Source organism: Thermobia domestica, chromosome 5 (genome assembly GCF_964235325.1).
Source record: "Thermobia domestica chromosome 5, izTheDome1.hap1.1, whole genome shotgun sequence".
NCBI classification, from domain to species: domain Eukaryota; kingdom Metazoa; phylum Arthropoda; class Insecta; order Zygentoma; family Lepismatidae; genus Thermobia; species Thermobia domestica.
Window position 1 is genome coordinate 289,823,370 of NC_137458.1, and position 18,873 is coordinate 289,842,242.

Consider the following 18,873-nt stretch of genomic DNA (forward strand, 5'->3'; position numbering starts at 1 on the left):
GTAGTGAGAAAAAAATAGAAATTAATGAAAAAGTGCGTATTTTTTCGTACTTTTTTGGTAAATCAATGTTTATAGGACTATATCTCGGAAAGGAGATAACATGAAATAATTTCCTGTGCACCATATGTAGATGCATATGTTACCTGTAAGTTCTGAAAATTTCATTACTCAACACGTAGTAATTTTCTTGTTATTCAGTAAAAACTGAGACATCATTATCTCTGAATTGCTGCGGTGTATTAACAATCTTAAAAAACTTTTAGAAAGATCTTAAAGTAGCTTTTTCAACCAAACTGTTTTGACTTGTTTTAAAAGATAAACAATCACAAATATGACATTATAATTTTCTCAGCTTTGCGCCCTTCGCTATCGCAGTTTATACGGAGTGCTACGTTGCCACATTTTCCTGGCGCGTATACACACTCAGACGGACGGGTATTTAAACTTATCACGCACACTGTCCGGCACTTTTTAGATATATTTTTAAAATTTTATGTCTCCACAGATTTTAAAACAATTTCTTAGAAATTAACAGGATATACAGAAAATGTGCCAAATGTTCAAAATTAGAAAAGCGAACTCTTATTTTGTTTGGATTTGCATGTGATGGTCTTCGAAAATTTGTTGCTTTTTGTCAGTTTTTCACTTACTGCACGCAGTACAAAATACACTTGCACAGAAACAAATACAAGCATAAACTTTATTATATGATACAACCTCAGTTGATATGTAATATTGAGTTTACACTTCACAGAAAATCTGTTCCACCACTTGACAGACATACTAATAGCTCTTGCGTAGTTGATTTGTAAAAATCGCGTAAAGCTGGCTTCCGTACAAGGCTTATGTGAATAATTAGTGTAAAAATTTCCTGGTTTTTAATTAAAGTAACACGCTTTCATTTAGAAAACAAAGATTTTTGTTTTAGTATTTTTTTCTTTTTCTCAATCTGCTGTTTTGCGTATTGATTCATAACTTTTACTACTATTCCTGGGGGGAGCTCATGTAGTTTGGATTCCACGTTAACCAGTTGTCGACGTCTCATATAGCCTCACTGCTGAACAGGACGTTCAACTCAAAATCAATTCAACTTTTTTTTTACTATAAAACTTCATCGGTAAAAACAGCTGAAACACTTTATATGCGGAATACTCTGTAGATAGCCCAGCATTTTGTTCAATTCCCGGGATACCACTAAACAGGGGCATGCATTTACTTGAATTTTATCGCTCCAAGCTACATCAGAATCTGTCTTTGAATAGGAACGACACGTTTTTTTTCTCTCTTTCCCGGCGCAGCCTCAGGTTCACTTGAAACAGAGTTACTATCTTGTTCACTCCCGAATACGCCACTAAGCACAGAATAATCTATGTCATTACTATTCATTACTAACTCATAACTGTCTTGAGTCGGAGTCATTCATCAGTTCTGCAATTTCATTATAAATAATTCTGCAATTTTGCCTCTTCTTTTTCTAATACCGCCGCTCGTAAAGGAATATCCATATATATATATATATAATCAAAAACCACGACATATACTAAGGAAAATATAAATGCCCATTCGTCCGTCTCATTGCAATGAACCCATATGATGTGAGTGCATGTCTAAGTTTTTGACGCCTACGAACCGAAGGGAAGTGTTGAAGACGTAATCAGTACAACGTGATTAGACCCAAATACAGCCCTCGTCACCTACTCATTGCTTTTTTTTTTCGTTGAAAGAAAACAAAGGACCCATTCTGTGTGATTGTACATTCGGCAGGGGAACTGATCGCAGAACTTGGGTGAACACGTGATTGCCAAGGATACATTTCTTTTTAACCTTTAACATGTTCGTAAGCTGGAAAGTGTGTATACTGATAGATCTCTTGAGGTAGAAATGGAGCCATTGTTAATAAGTATACAGGAAGATAACAGGAGCAGCGATGAGTCAACAAACCCATTACGAAAGTGAATGAAGTAAATAGATTAAGAGATGAGTTTTTGGATGTTTTACTTCAACGTTTTATTTCGATTAAATTGAGATGTGTAATGCATTATTATTATTTTTATGATGTTGTGAAAGGTTATAATAAATAGTTTTTCCTATTACATTCTTATGAAGTAAGATTCGCGCTACAAACTTCCTGAACGCGACAACATTGCACGACAGCGTTGCCGCACTTCCACTTACTGTATTCTGTTTCTTCATATAAGCGCGGGGAATTTAAAGATTGGGCTGCAACATGGCTCACCGCTTAACGCAGAGAACATGTTGAAGTAAAAACATTTTTTTAAAAAATAAATGCTCTACCAACTAAACCTTTTTTATGTTAATAGTTTCAAATATTTGGAACACTAGACTTCCAAATTTTCGAACAGTGTTTTGTACGTTTCTCTAACTACTATGGTAAAGGAGATCAGAGCGTCGTACATTTGTTTTAATTACACAAAAAGTAACAAGTAATGAAATTTGAACTTCTCATAACTTACAGTTAATGGATGCATCTACATATTGTACACAGGAAATTATTTCACGTGATCTCTTTTCTGAGATATAGTCCTATAAACATTGATCTACCAAAAAAGTACGAAAAAATAAGCACTTTTTCATTAATTTTTATTTTTTTCTCACTGCATAATACAAAGAAAATTTTTATGTCTTAAGTATTGAAAAGACAACATTTCAGCAATTCCAACGAGGTACGACAATGCAATATAAGTTTTGACTGAACGTCACGGCAGCACCACGAAGTCAGGGGCCTATCTTTATGAAATGGATAGTAGTTCATTGATATTCAAATAGTAAGGGACAGAGATTAACCATTTCCGGTTTTAATCTTGATCACTATAGAGCATAAACGTGATAGATAGCGAGAAGAGGTTTCCTGTATTCGATTAAGTCTCCCGAAAACAAAGTCTCCATCCTTAACTTCTACTAAAACTAGAAATGATAGAAACCCAGTACAATTTCCAGTTTCAATATTGATCTATACAGAGAAGAAAGGAAAAGAGAAAGCGAAAAGTTTTTAAAAATCTCGATTTAACGTTCTAAGAATAAGTGTACTAACTTATCTCTTAATCCTCTATTCAAACGAGAAGTGGCAGAAATCAATCACTTTCGGACTAACGTTGATCGCTATGGAGTAAAAACACTAGTAGATAGCAACATAATATTTTCTGTAATCAGTTAAACTCCTTAAAAACATATTGGATCTCAACTCTAATGCTTCTACTGAAATCGGAAGTGGTAGAAATCTAGCACCATTTTCGGTTTCAATTTTCATCGAGCAAATAGCATGTTATACAAACCACGATGTGAACATGACATTACTATTTGTTTGAAATTGAAGTCCTTTAGAAGGTTGGAATAGAATGACAGAATCGAAAAGTTATTTAAAAAAAAAATACTACATGAACTAATGAATAAGAGTTGGAGTAGAAATCACAGATAGTACAGTAAACACATTACTTTAGTAGAAAGTAAAAGGATTAAGTATTAATCGTTTTACATGTGACATGTTTTCCATGTAAATGTTAAGTATATTCGCTTGCCATGTGACATGTTTTCCATGTAAATGTTAAGTATATTCGTTTTCCATGTGACATGTTTCTATGTAAATGTTAAGTATATTCATTTTCCGTGTTAATTTTAAGTATATTCCTTTTCCATCTGACATGTTTCCATATAAATGTTAAGTATATTTTTTTCCATGTGACATGTTTTCCACATAAATGTTAAGTATATTTGTTTCCCATGTGACATGTGTTTCATGTAAATGTTAAATACTGTATACTCGATTTCCATGTGATATGTTTTTCATGTAAATGTTAAGTATATTTGTTTTCCATGTGACATGTTTTCCATATAAATGTTAAGTATATTTGTTTTCCATGTGATATGTTTTTCATGTAAATGTTAAGTATATTTGTTTTTGATGAGACAGTTCATATTGTGAATGATCTTAATCTGAAATAAAAATTAAGACGATCTTTAAAAATTTCAGAAAAAAACTGTGTATAATATGTGATGGAAGTAAATACTAAAAGAAAATAACTGATTGAAGCGAAAGGACTTGTGACATCTATAGAGATTGAGAAATAGAAAAGATTACTAGTTTTCGTATCCTGGTATTATTACTATTAGTGAAACTCTGAAATAAGAACAGGAAATAAATTATAGATATGGTGAAAGAAGACTTTAGGAATAACGAAAAGTGCCAAATAAAGAACTATTCAAGATTTTCTGTGTTCTACAGAACTAAAGAATGGAATTAATTAGAAAAAAAAAGATACGAGAAACGACTAGGCCATTGAAATCTGAATGTAAAGAAGATAGGGAAAATATATTTGTATAAGACGAAAACAAAATGAGGAAAGATGAGTAATAGTGGAAAAAAAAAACAACATAATACTGGAAGTAATTGTAAAGGTGAAAGGGAATTGATTGGGACATCACATGAAAAGAAATTTATTTTGAAGTCGCAATAAAAGGTATGTTGAAATAAATATGGAAAGAAAATAGGAAAATTGAAGAATAATATTGAAGCGAATAAATCTTACGTAAAGAAGAGATTGGCTGAAAACAATAGCTCATGGAGGCATCTCAATTTGCCACCAGTGACTTGCCAGCGATAGCAGAATTCATATGATGAAGATAATCTTTATTTTACAGGACTGTACGGAAATCAATTGAACCATCAGAAAATCATGAAAAGTTCTCTAATAAGCTAACTTTCTTACACAATTTTACAATATAACTCAGTCTGCATATAGTGCTTATTTATCACAAAGGACTGTAGAATGCAATCAGAATTTGGACTCATGCTCTCCAGATATGAAAATCTCATCCTGTTTTGCATATAAAATTGACACTTTCTGATATACCATAAAGATACACAAAAATAATTAAAAAGTAAGTAGTTGAATTTTTAGTACTAGTGTATATTTTCATTTTTAAAAGATAATTGTTAGCGAACTTTAATTATTAATAAGACATGAAGAGTTATTTAATACTTGGTGGAATTTTGAATCCATAAATAGCAACACTGTAATACCGGCATTTGTTCAGGACTGATACGACATCATTGGGAAGGCTATTTCATTTAGAAATGATGGAGCATTGGATTGATGCAGATCGTGTATACGTTGGAAGTTGGGTTATTTTACGTAGTAGTGATATTTAATGGCCTATGTGATCCGCTGAATTCGTGATTACTTTCTGTAGGGACTTGTCGAAACCAAAGTGTACAGCATCAATCCAACAAATATCCAGCAACCAATAGCAATACTGAGTTGAAATAGAAGAAGAAACGCAATATTGAAGAATAAATCATTGGGCATCCCTCGATACATGACACATCAAGCATTCTAGAGGTTTCCGTACGCTCGAGATGGAACACACCTTTTTGGTAGCGTCTTCAAGAAGTAATGTGACTTCTAAGTGCCATAGTTACTTCCGTTTTTAGTTTCTATTATTAAATGTAATTTTTTCAGTTTTTATTCATGTATTTTGCGACAATTGAAATTTTCTTGTTTTCCTGCGCACCAAAATGTTCAGTGTACTGCCTATTATATTTTATATTATGGTCTAAGTTATGAAGAACGTATGTTTTTATCTGCTTTTAATTCTTTGTATGTAACACAAGTCAAGAAAGTGAATGGAATTTATTCCATTTTTTCAGAGATTTTGCCAAAGAAATTGAGAAGATTGGCAGTCAACTTGGAATGAAAATCTTTCCCCCAGCCGAGAGAGTTGTCTTAAATTACCGAGGGAATGAAGATTTAGAAGAATGTTTTCGTAGAGTAAAAGGAATACTCAACATTGTAGTAGTTATTGTACCTGACAAAGGAGACTTATACGGTAATTTGATAATTATTATTATCGTATAACCAATTGAAACAAATTCCGGATTAGGAGCATATGGAATAAAATAGTGATGCTTGGAATTAAATATATGAAAATTTTGTTTTAACACGGTTCAACGAAAAATATATTCTTACAGAGCAGAGTAATCTTATTCTTGTTTGTCAAACTATAGTTTCTACTTTTCTCTGTCAGAATATAGGTAGATGAACGAAAACTATATTCTTACAGAGTATAGCAATCTCACATTTGTTTGTCAGAATATAGTTTCTACTTTTCTTTCTCAGAATATACCTAATTGAATGGAAACTATATTCTTACAGAACAGAATAATCTTACTTTTGTTTGTCAGAATATAGTTTCTACTTTTCTTTCTCAGAATATACCTAATTGAACGGAAACTATATTCTTACAGAACAGAATAATCTTACTTTTGTTTGTCAGAATATAGTTTCTACTTTTCTTTCTCAAAATATACCTAATTGAACGAAAACTATATTCTTACAGAGCAGAATAATTTTACATTTGTTTGTCAGAATATAGTTTCTACTTTTCTTTCTCAGAATATGCCTAATCGAACGAAAACTATATTCTTACAGAACAGAATAATCTTACTTTTGTTTGTCAGAATATAGTTTCTACTTTTCTTTCTCAGAATATACCTAATCGAACGAAAACTATATTCTTACAGAGCAGAATAATCTTACTTTTGTTTGTCAGATTATATTTTTTACTCTTCTTTCTCAGAATATGCCTAATCGAACGAAAACTATATTCTTACAGAACAGAATAATCTTACTTTTGTTTGTCAGAATATAGTTTCTACTTTTCTTTCTCAGAATATACCTAATCGAACGAAAACTATATTCTTACAGAGCAGAATAATCTTACTTTTGTTTGTCAGATTATATTTTTTACTCTTCTTTCTCAGAATATGCCTAATCGAACGAAAACTATATTCTTACAGAACAGAATAATCTTACTTTTGTTTGTCAGAATATAGTTTCTACTTTTCTCTGTCAGAAAATAACTTTTTATTCAACTGCATTAAAACTAAATCTTTAAACTTGAAATTTTCCAATCATCACTATTTTAATTTTACTCTTGTTTGTTAGAATTTAGTTTTTACTCTTCTCTGTCAAATACAGAATTCTTTCCACAAATTCTTTAAGCTTCAATTTTTTGTATCCCCATTTTATTCTTTATTCCGCTCTTCCGGAAATTGTCTCAGTTATTTAGTTTCATAGGTATTTGTTATTCGAAATTTATTTCTTATTGCTATCATCCAAAGGATAGACAATATACTATATAAATTTGATATATCGAATTTTTTAACATAATTATAATATTTGGTATTTATACTTAAAAGATGATCACATTAGGAAACAAAGTGAACTAGAAACAAATGATGTTTGTAAAATACGTAATACGTTGGAATTATATTGTATTAGCAAATTCACCAAATAGTTCAGGAGCATGTGTAGTAATATCCTAATCCGTGGAATTTTGAATAAAGGAAGTTAATGACTAATAAGAGTGTATTTACAATAAAGCACATAGTTATATGCTTCCGGGCTTGAATAAATTTGTAGCAGACAGTTGTAATGATGTCATAAATTCAAGATAGTGGTCCTGAAGAACACTACCTTAGTTTTTCGTCTATAACTTTTTTTCAGAGTGATTATTTTGAAAGAAAAATTGTAGGAAACTTGTTTGTTCAGCATTAAGTGGAATGAACAAAAATAGCCCACTAGTATTTTCTTTTCTCCCATAGTTTCACAAATATATGTTAATTTTCGCAAATATAATCATCAAATTAGGAAGCTCTGGTAATAATTTTTTAAAAATTCGATAAAATATACCGTTTATTAGAACTAAATGGTTTTGGATACTGCTAAACAAGTTTTGGATACTGCTTAGCAATTAATATTTACGTCTAAATAAAAATATGATAACAAGATTCATATGTCATTATCACCAGAGTCTAAAATTTCTTTTTCAACATTTGTCATCATGATTGCCACAACTCTGGCAAAGTAAACTTGTGGTGGAAAACATCATGTCCGTGGGTTTTCACCGGGGTACTCCTGTTTCCTTCCATATTCTCAAACCATCGATTCTCCCATCATCATTCACTTGCCTTAATCATTCATCTTCTTTATCCTAAACAGCATAATCGTGGGACTTCAAACTGAAAGATTTCATTTCATGCTTGCCACAAATATCATGACACCACCTTTGCGTAGTTCTGTACATCTCAATGACTGTGATCGATATTTGCAGTTCAGCACACCGTCTTTTTACACAAAAACATCGGACCAGCGGTACGATTTCTTCAGATGGACCTTTATAATACTCATAAAGAGGGAAATAATTAAGATTTGTCTCTTTCCAACCGAATTGCGTTGGTTCTAGAAAATTTAAATGCTGTTGACCAGTGTGTCGCCATTTTTTCATCTGAAAGTGAGTCCTCAAGATATGAGGAACTAAACAGAATTCTTCCTCTATGAGTGTTTTTGTAAACATCCACAAGCGCAACTGATCTAAACTAATCTGATGATTGAACTGATGATTGTAAATTATTCATCATGAGTGCTTTGAAGATCTGTAATATATATCAAATATATAAATTCCTGACGAGTACACATTGCAAATAATTCACTATTAATGCTTTGTCTTTCATTTTAAAGTATTTGATACCTCCAAGATTTCCTACAACTTTAAGAATATACTTGCCTGAGTTCTGAAAAACTTTGAGCAATGCCAGTTTCTGTTTGTTTTTAAAACATCCAATTATATTACAGTTTGATAGAATATGAAGACCTAAAAATGCTTTGACCGTTTAGCAGCTAAGCTTCAAGCTACTCTTTTCAGCCTTATAAATCGTTTTTTACTTCCTAAGCTCGTGACAAAAATTGTTTCTGATGGCACGTTGAATAACCCCACAGGATAAGACAAAGACATCAGTGTCAGGTGAAGAATATGGAAACTGCTGATATTGTTTCATTTCTGCTGATGAATATATATCAATTTGCTGATATAGTTTCATTTCTCCAGATAGCACCAAGATTTCTTTTCATTGTCTTTGCATACAATAATGATTTGTTTGCAAGATATGCCGTAACTTCGTCTTTGGTTTTAGACACTTGTTCATTATTGGTAGAGGCCATGATTTTGTACTTCATTAATAGTGTTCCCCTTCACTCTTCTCTTTCGAGTTACTTTTTAACATTTGTATCAAAGAATAAATCAGTTTCATCATATCTTAGGAGGTAAGACTCGATGTTTTTTGCTGATTTCGATTGCAGGGTCATAACAAGTCCTTATGTGTAAAAACTTCTGTAGTGAATGTACTTTTTCCATACCACCAAGGATGGCTGCTGAATAAGACTTAAGAAAGTTGTTGTCTCAGCAGTCAAAAGTAGTCAGAATTGTTTTTTGTAGTTCTTCCGGTATCATCTTCTACTTGCTTTAATTTGTAGGTAGAATGATTGTTACTTTTAAATTGAACTTGGAAAGTGGTACTCCGGATAATTCACATTCGTTTCTATTCACATGTTTCTAATATCTATTCACATGTTTCTTTAACTATTCACGTGTTTCTTTAGATAAATATCAGTACAACATCGCGTAGTTATCAATGAGCCGTATTTCTTTTCTTCAAATACATTAATTTTCTGTACATTTTCTAAATCCTCAGTTTCATATTTTTAGTGCTTGTGAATCTCATTTGTAAAGATTGAAGTAATTTCTGAAGTTTAGGTTCAATCTTTTCCTTGTCACCCAATTTATGTTGTTGCGCAAATTTCAGCATTGTATAACGTCAAGAAACGAATTAAATGAAGGTTGAAAGATTTGGGGACACGGTTGAACCATTGTAAGTTAAAGAAAAACATGTAAAATAACTAACTCTACGTAAGTAACTCTATGTCCTATGGAATCCGGAGGTTCAATGCCGCCTTCACAAAAACTCTCCACCGATTTCTGTTCTTAGCTAACTGGATCCAGTTTTTACTTTGTATCCTTATTTCTGCGAGATCCATTTTAATATTGTCCTCCCATCTGCGCCTAAGTCTTCAGAATGGTCGTTTTCCGATTGGATTTCCAGTTAAAACTTTGAAAGCGTTCCTACTTTCTTCCATTCTGACTACATGACCTGAGCTTCCTAGATTTGACGTTCTAACAATGTTTGGTAAACCGAATATGTAGTTCCTCGTTATGAAGTGTTTGCCATTCACCATTCCCATTCCTCTTAGGTCCGAATATTTGTCGCAGGATCTTGGTCTCAAATACTTTCAGTCTATGTTCTTCCCTCAGAGTAAGCGACCATGTTTCGCAACCATACAGAACAACAGACATGATTATCGTTTTATATATTTTAAGCTTCAAGTACCACGACATAATTCGAGAGAACAAGAAATTTTGAACTGAATAATAACTTGGACATACATAAATGTAACATTGGAATATTGTATTATGACACACGCTTATGTCGTTATGCTAAATTATTGTGTGAAGTCGAAAATAAGTTAAATTAAGCTTGCAAGATTTGACGGTTGTGCCATTGTAAGTTAAAGAGAAGCATGTGAAAAGAGGACAAATCTTCAAAATGACAAGAAATAATGAAGAAAAGGTAGGAAAAACTTTTATTTATTTTTGCCTTTTCATTATGAACAACAACAACAAATAAACGTCCTTACAGTTATTTCGATATAACTACCCAGAAAAAAAATATAGACGAAAAGCTGAGGTCCTTTATGGCAGCCATCTTGGATTTAGACGTCATACACGCCGTCTACCAAAAATTCAAGGAAAATACTCGGTTGTACACTGTTGTAACCATTGTTCTTAACACTTTCCGGCATTCATACACTTCTTTCATACAAACTTCCACGGAATGCCCCTGGATTATAAGTGAAAGTTTTTAACGGCATTAATATTTCCATTGATTATAAGAGAGAAAAAAAGTAATTTAACAAGTGACAGTTATAATACTGACCGGATTGGTTTTGTAGAACATAAAATGTAAAGGAAGTTTTTACTTCTGAAAAGATATGATTTCTTAAGGCATTGATTTAGTTGGATTAAGTTGAATTGAATTCAAATTGACTTTATGCAAGAATCACGATGCAGATGTAGATTGCTGTATCACTAATCACTATAAGAAACAACATAAACATACAGAGTAGTGACATATAAATATACAAACAAATTTTAAATAAATATGTAAATAATTGATACATAAAAGATATGATAAGTGTTTCTGTTATCTGCATAGTAGCCTAATATACAGTATAATAATACATAGTATAAGTGTACATAGAAAATCCATATTAAGCATACGGTTTGTGGCTTACTATCATTTATGTTATGCACCATTGTAAGTTAAAGGAAAGCATGTAAAAAGAGGACAAATCTCCAGAATGACAAGAAATAGTAAAAGATACAAGAGACTTTCTCTCTCTTCATTATGAATAAAAAAGGTTCTTACAGTTATTTTCGAGAGTTATAGACGAAAAACTGAGGTTATATCCTCTATGGCAGCCATCTTGGATTTAGACACTGTCTGCCAAAAAAAAAAAAAATCAAACAAAATACCCAGTAATATACAATTTAACCATTATTGTTAACACTTTCCCTCATTCATATACTTCTATATTAAGTATACTGTTTGTTACTTACTATCATTTATGCTGTGTTTAATAAGGCTATGTGAGCTCACCTAGTTCAGTATTTCTCTTAATGATGTTTGCCATCTTACTCGAATCACTTAGGAAAAATGAATTAGGCAATTTAACTAATGCGAGACATCTATCCTTGCTCTTTCACATTTACGTAAGGACAAATCGGTAGACCTCAGACTGCAAGCTACACCATGTTTAAGCCAAGGCAATAAAGCCGGATACTGTTTTATGATGAGACTATCACATTACTTTTCCTTAGAAGTTCTCAAATTTGATTGACTTTTTTTTCTTTAATGAGAATTTTAGTAAAAAATGGATCCAAAAATTGGGATCTTGGCCAATAATTAGTGTTTAGATCAGGGACCACAAAATTTTTGAACGGCCCCTAAATCGAGTTTTCGTATTTTCTACGGAATAAGCACATCACACTGAGTTAACTGATCGTTTGTGTTTGGCTACACTGTATAGTTTTCCAGATATAAGGCGTACAAGAAAATTTTTGATTGAAATATTGGATCTTTTGATCCAATAAACAATAAACAATACTATTTTTAGCAATAACTGAAAACCTTGACATGTATACTAACCATCTTACACTAAGATAAATTCACTCATTACATCACTTCTTTGCATGATTTGCGTGAATTGATCATTTTACAATAATGTAATTTCATGTCATGTTCTGCATTCATTCTAGCAAACGTGAAACGAATATCAGAGTTGCAAGTAGGAATCCTCACGCAATGTATTAAAGCAAGTACTGTGTTACATCTGAAACCAGCAACCACTTCGAATATATGTCTCAAACTCAATTCAAAACTTGGAGGAATCAATCACACGTTAAGTGCAGGAGTAAGGTAAAAACATAACTACAATGCCAATTTCTTTCTTAAGTATATAAATATTTCGAATATGTAATATAGGCATTCGTTATGACTTGAAGATGTCAACGAATATCTGTATCTATAATTGGGTAATGTGATATATATATATATAAGTTCAAAACAATGTTATTTTAGATGTATGTATAGTACATTTGTGTTGTCGTTTTATTATTAAATGTATTTGAAAAAGTAGAACTGAAAAATAAAATTAAGTTATTTTCTTCATTAATAAAATTATGGTGAAATATATTCTAAATACATTATTTTTTATTATTTTTATTTTTCTTCAGTTATAGTTATTTCATTTCTATTCAAAGAGGAAATAGTGTTACATAATAGTAATCAGCGTTCATACACTTTCCATGTACACTCATGTCCAAAATAATTGTCGTATTTCTATAACTGTCTTCTTGTTAGAATATAATTTGATAATGATTTTGCAGGGTACTTTTAATACTGATACTATGTGTGTAATCGGGAAATGTATATTTGTGGTAGATTTCATAGGAAAAGAATTATAAATACTAAAATTAGAATGAGTCAAACAAAATGTTGCTAAATGGGCAAGAAAGTTTTATTTTCATTTTATTGTTCTTATTTACTGCTCTTTTGACATGAAATTTGCCACATACATGTCTTTGTCGATTATACGCATACTAACATTATAAGAAATACCGGGCGAATTCGTTATCAAATTATATTCATTCAACAACATATTTATAGACATGCGACAATAATTTTGGATATGAGTGTACGTATTGACAAAATTATTTACCACACTATCCAGTAAACTTTTAATGGCAAGTTGTTCTTAACATGTTTGTAAATACATACGTATATATTTATAAACACACAAAACAGGGCACAAGACGCGTAGTCCTCAATTTATGGACTTACGCAAAAAGCGCTTGTTTGCTAGATGTAATGTCTGTGAGTTGTCAGGTAGGAGGTAGTTGCAGAGCTGAATCACTTCAAATTGAGTGTGCTGATCCATCCTGTGGGTGTTCGTGATGCTGCGTGTCCTGAGGAAGCCAAGCCACTAACCTTAAATAATACCAGACACTATAACATGAGATCCAAAAGATTTAAGACAATTAATGGCTTTCATTCTTTAAAAGATTCAAGCACCATCATCAGGCACCTTTCATCGAATCTTTTGCATCAAAACGGTTTTGCACCAAGGATGTAATGGGGCGTATACGGGAGTATACGGCGTATACCCACCTACAATTTTTGTAGTCCAGCGTATACTCACCTTAAATTTATGAAAGAATGAGCATATATTGGGATGCGTATACGCCAAATAGTCTTCCGTATATCCTATACTTTTTAAAGCGATCGAGCGTATTCATACCAAAAATTATAGCATTACACCACTGCCAAAACCCACCTGTTCAAATATTTCGCGAGATTTATTACATGAAAATTCCATCTCTTCAAACCTAATCAACTGCTTAGGTGTTATTACACTTCAGATCTGGACAATAGAATAATTAAAATAAGTCTTTAAAATGATTAGGTAGTTCACATCTTTCACTTCAATGGACATGAGTGGGTATTAAACTCTTCCTCAGAATAACGGGTTCATTATGGACACCATAAAGTAACAACAGTGGAATTACGATTTGGAGTTGCCTTTCTCTGTATGACACCTGACCATAGTTACTGCTTGTTTATAGGATACTTCGAAGCCTCTTGTAATATTTTGAAGAACAAAACGCTCTCAAAACCGAGAGGTTTCAGATTATGGGTCAATGTTACTTCGAAGTCGATGATCCGTTATCAAGTTGCTGTGCCTACTTCGCAGTGGTATTGTAACGAACTCAAATGTCTCATTACATTAATTTTATATTTTAATGTTTATTATTTCCTTATCACGTTTATTGTTGCTTACGTTCAATAATTTCATATACTTTTCATATTTACTGCTTTAATTTTGTAATTATATTATGTTTGGTCATTGTATGAATTGAACTATTCCATTTGCATGAGTTTAGTTATTGTGTCTGTATTCCCGACGCACCAATATGGCCACCCGTTTTGTTTTCGTATCATATTGTCATCTATGTCTTTAAAACAGAAATTATTGTGAAAAGAAAAGAAAAAAACGATGTACTTTCCTTTTTCTGAATTATTTGTTGTTCCCAACAGGGGTAAAAATGCATCTCAAAAGGTAGGGGGACGGTAGGTAGCGGCATGACGTCACATCGTTCCCCATACCTATCTTTGCCCATTGTAATTTTTTTTAGAAACTGGGGGGACGCCGCACATATTTTTTCGAGGTGGGGGAACGGCGTTTTTTACCCCTGGTTCGCAGCCATTTTTAACAAAACTCTAAAATGTTAAACAAATAACGAATAGGAAAGTTGACACGTTCATACTTGAATCTTTGCGCTATCCGATGCTTTACTGTCTGTCAGATGCAAGACGTCACTTCCGGGTGCATTGTTTCTCCGGAAGAGTCATTTACACATATGATTCTCAGATTTTTACGATGAACAAGATGAAATATTCGAAAAAGAAAAAATTCTCACAATCAGTTTACTGTTAAATTTTTATTAAAAGGAAACGTCCACGTGGTCCACATTCGATTCCCGACCGGTGCTTCTCCCAATTCTCGGCGTCCACCGAGCGTCGTGAGGCAAACTGAGGAGTCAAGCTCCCAATATGCCGGTTAGTGAGCACGTGCTCGTCGCTAGACTGGACGTAGTTCGGCCGGTCGCTGACAGATGGCGTTGGAGCGCCTCAGGTCCACAATTCGGCTGCTACGCCAAATGGTTTGGTTTGGATAAGAAAATAGTATTAATGCTAATGAAGACGTTTTAATCTTCGACGAGTTATATGAAGCTACGATTTTTAGAATTCCTAACCAATTCTAGTCATATGAAGCTACGATTTTTAGAATTCCTAACCAATTCTAGTCATATGAAGCTACGATTTTTAGAATTCCTAACCAATTCTAGTCATATGAAGCTACGATTTTTAGAATTCGTAACCAATTCTAGTCATATGAAGCTACGATTTTTAGAATTCCTAACCAATTCTAGTCATATGAAGCTACGATTTTTAGAATTCCTAACCAATTCTAGTCATATGAAGCCACGATTTTTAGAATTCCTAACCAATTCTAGTCATATGAAGCTACGATTTTTAGAATTCCTAACCAATTCTAGTCATATGAAGCTACGATTTTTAGAATTCCTAACCAATTCTAGTCATATAAAGCTACGATTTTTAGAATTCCTAACCAATTCTAGTCATATGAAGCTACGATTTTTAGAATTCCTAACCAATTCTAGTCTGCAAATCTGTTAATTTGTGAATTTGTTTCCTTGCCTTGTACTTAACTGTATTGTGTTATATTAACCTTTCCCCTTCTAAAGTGAACAACCAGTGCTGCATATTGTATCTGTCATAGGTATGTATGTACTTGGCTGGCTTAATATTATCAAGATCATTAACACATGTATTTTTATGAAAACAGTCGAAATAAAACGACCTATGAGGAATTCAAACAATTTATTTCTATTTTAATATTTACAGCTATTATTAAGATACGTCCACCTAAAACTTACCTGACTACGATTGCCAGCTGGTCGGTATTTTACCGGAAGATCGGTATTTTTATCAGCCTCAATTATATATTTCAAGGTTTAAAATACAATTATTCTTCATCTGTTTTGAGAAGTGAGTGGGTGCCGGTAATTTTATTTTTCAGAGTTGGCAACCCTACTTACCCCGATTCTTTTCATGAATCGTACTTTAGCTACAATTGCAGCGTCGTTTAGGATCTGCATCTTATTTGGTACATCAATCTGATCCATCGAATGTTGGTTATTTGTTGGAAATTTCATTGCGCAAATACTACTGGTTTACATGTGATACTAGAATTGTACATTGTTGCATGTTACTGTGACGCCAAAACCTAGAGGGATGAATATGTACAATAACGTGAATAATCATCTCCATTGAGTGTACTCACTAATTCAGAGAATCCTGTCGAACACTTGAGGTATGAATTGAAACGCTGGGTGAAGATCAAGCCGATTACTTCAATATTTAAAATCTAATTAGCTGACAAACTGCGCGAAAATATTTTCTTAATGTACACGCATAGAATCTAAAATTTATTTTATTGTAGTTAAAAATTTACCCTACGGAGGACTTCATGTTTGTAGCACATTATAGGTTTACAAGGTAACGATATAAAAGGGAGCAAAGTCTTTATGAAGATAGTGAGGGTAGATGCTCAATTACTTTATGGTTAAGTAGCGAATGTACATAAACTTACTTCATTTACCATTCTTTCAGACCTCAGTGCATGAAAAGACCAGTAATGATAATCGGTGCTGACGTCACACATCCTACTTCAGACACAAAATCAAGTATACCATCTGTTGCCGCAGTAAGTATCTATTATGGAAGATAAGCTGTGAAATCAAATAGTGTACATGTAATTTGTGCCGTGTCGCCTTCGGAATGAGGCTGACTGTGGAATGAGGCCGACGAGTATGGACACGACACAAGAATAATTTAATCCAAAGAAGGATAAAACAATGTAAATTAGATTGAGCTAATCAAATTTCATTGTAAGAGTCACTATGGGTGGTTTTAGATTCATTGGTATAGTTATATTATGTTTTCTTTTTAAAAAAAGAAAAAGTAAAAAATGTTGGAAGGAAGGAAGAAAAAATATTAAAAGAGTAAGAGAGTTGGTAAGACTGTTAGAGGAAAGATTGCAGTCGCGAATTGTGAGCGTGGTCTATAAAAACCGAATCTACAAGCTAAAGTGGGTCCCGTGCCTACTTTACTTGTGTTCGTATTTACTTAGCCGGAAGGTTACTCTGTCGTATTTATTTAACCTGAAGGTTGCCCTTCTGTTTCGTAGTGGTATTGCCGGATGATTACTCTGTTCGTATTGTATAGCTGGAATAGTGTCAAAACGGAGTACTGGTTTAACGAGAGGAATTGTGCAGTCAATGGAGTGTTGTTTCGTTTCGGCAGGGTTTCTCTTTTGAGAATTGTTTCACCGTTATTATTCCTGTTTTGTGTGATGAGAGTATTATCGTCGACTGTCGATGAAATCATATTGGTGTTAAGTCAGTTAAATAACGAAGTGATCAGTGGAAAAAGGAATGTTTTATTCCACGTCTATTCTATTCTCGCAAGCAAACTTAGTGGCAAGTCAAACGGGCTCCTTTTATTTCCTCGTTTTGTGGCCGCTAAGTAATGAAAGTGAATAGTAGAGTGAAAGTTTTCTTTCATAGTGATTTATTTGCTTGTGAATTAGTAGCACAGAGAGTTATTTGCTTTGCAAGCTTATTCTGTCTTTTTTTGTTACTTCTGTGCAGAGGAATAGTGAAGTTTAAAGGGCAGTGCTTGTGGGGCCTATTGTGCCGAGTGAAAGCCCGCTTAGATCACGTTATTAGTAATTCCTATCGGGCAATAGCTGGTGTGGTTAGCTTAAACACCAGAAATATTTCTTTCTTGCTTTTCTTTTTCGTTCGGAAACTAAGGCATAGAAAGTTTATTGCAAGGAATTACTTTACTTTCGAAAAAAGACGTCTTTACCACCAATCTGATTTCAATCGAACATCAGAAAGCTCAGACGGAAGCCTGACTACCGAAAGAGATCGAGCATTACACATAGAAGGTAATCCATACTATAAACAAGTCAAGGTGAGTGTAATTTTTGACTTATTACAAGTAGTGACTGTGACTTGTCTTATTCTGTGTATTGTGAGGTTGTCAGAATTGAAATCCATTTCAGGTTGTATTGCTAAGGCAATTCCATCAAAATTTTTACCCTTACGAAAATCTCTAGAATTTTATGGAATTTTCCATTCTTTCGGAGTTAAGTAGTACGAGGGATAAAAGTGACCAATTATTGAAAAAGCTTCAGAATTCCAATATTTCCAGTTTAATTTGGTTTCTTTTACAGTATATAGTTAATATTCATTTTATATTAAGAGTTCCGAGTATTTTGCCGTTAGAAAACTAGAATGCGAATAGTTTTTCCTCTAACATTCTCATTCCACTTTATAGAAAAGAGTAATGAAAGATATTAAAAGGGCATTGATTAAGAATTGTGTGAAAGGTTGAATAATATATGTTTAAGTCAAGAATTGAGATTCAACATTTTCATTCCACTTTTTATAAAAATCGAGACTGAGAGTTCTTATAATAAATTCATTGTTTATTACAACATAAAGAGACATTATATAGACTTTTTTGCTTGAAATTGAATATTTCAGTAATTTAAATCTTTATTAGAATTCGTAAAGAGAGAGAAATTTAGATGCGTGCTTGAAAATTGTTAGTTTGATATTCTTTATGAATTCAGGTAATAAGTAACGTTCATAGAATTATTGAGAATTATTGATATTTAGAGGAATTTAACTTCTCGTATTGCATTTGTATTTTCTTGCATAATAGAAGATTCAGTTAAGAATTATTTT

The 18,873-nt window shown here is 32.8% G+C and overlaps 1 protein-coding gene across 1 annotated transcript in view; it reads left to right on the forward strand.

Annotated features, from left to right (window-relative positions):
- LOC145686680 (protein argonaute-2-like) overlaps positions 1–18,873 on the forward strand; it is a 181,387-nt gene that overhangs the window by 151,189 nt on the left and 11,325 nt on the right. Inside the window, exons 15-17 of the mRNA XM_081760199.1 lie at positions 5,666–5,844; positions 12,229–12,388; positions 16,727–16,820. Of these exons, the coding sequence (XP_081616325.1) occupies positions 5,666–5,844; positions 12,229–12,388; positions 16,727–16,820 (433 nt within the window). The remainder of the gene's footprint in view (positions 1–5,665; positions 5,845–12,228; positions 12,389–16,726; positions 16,821–18,873) is intronic.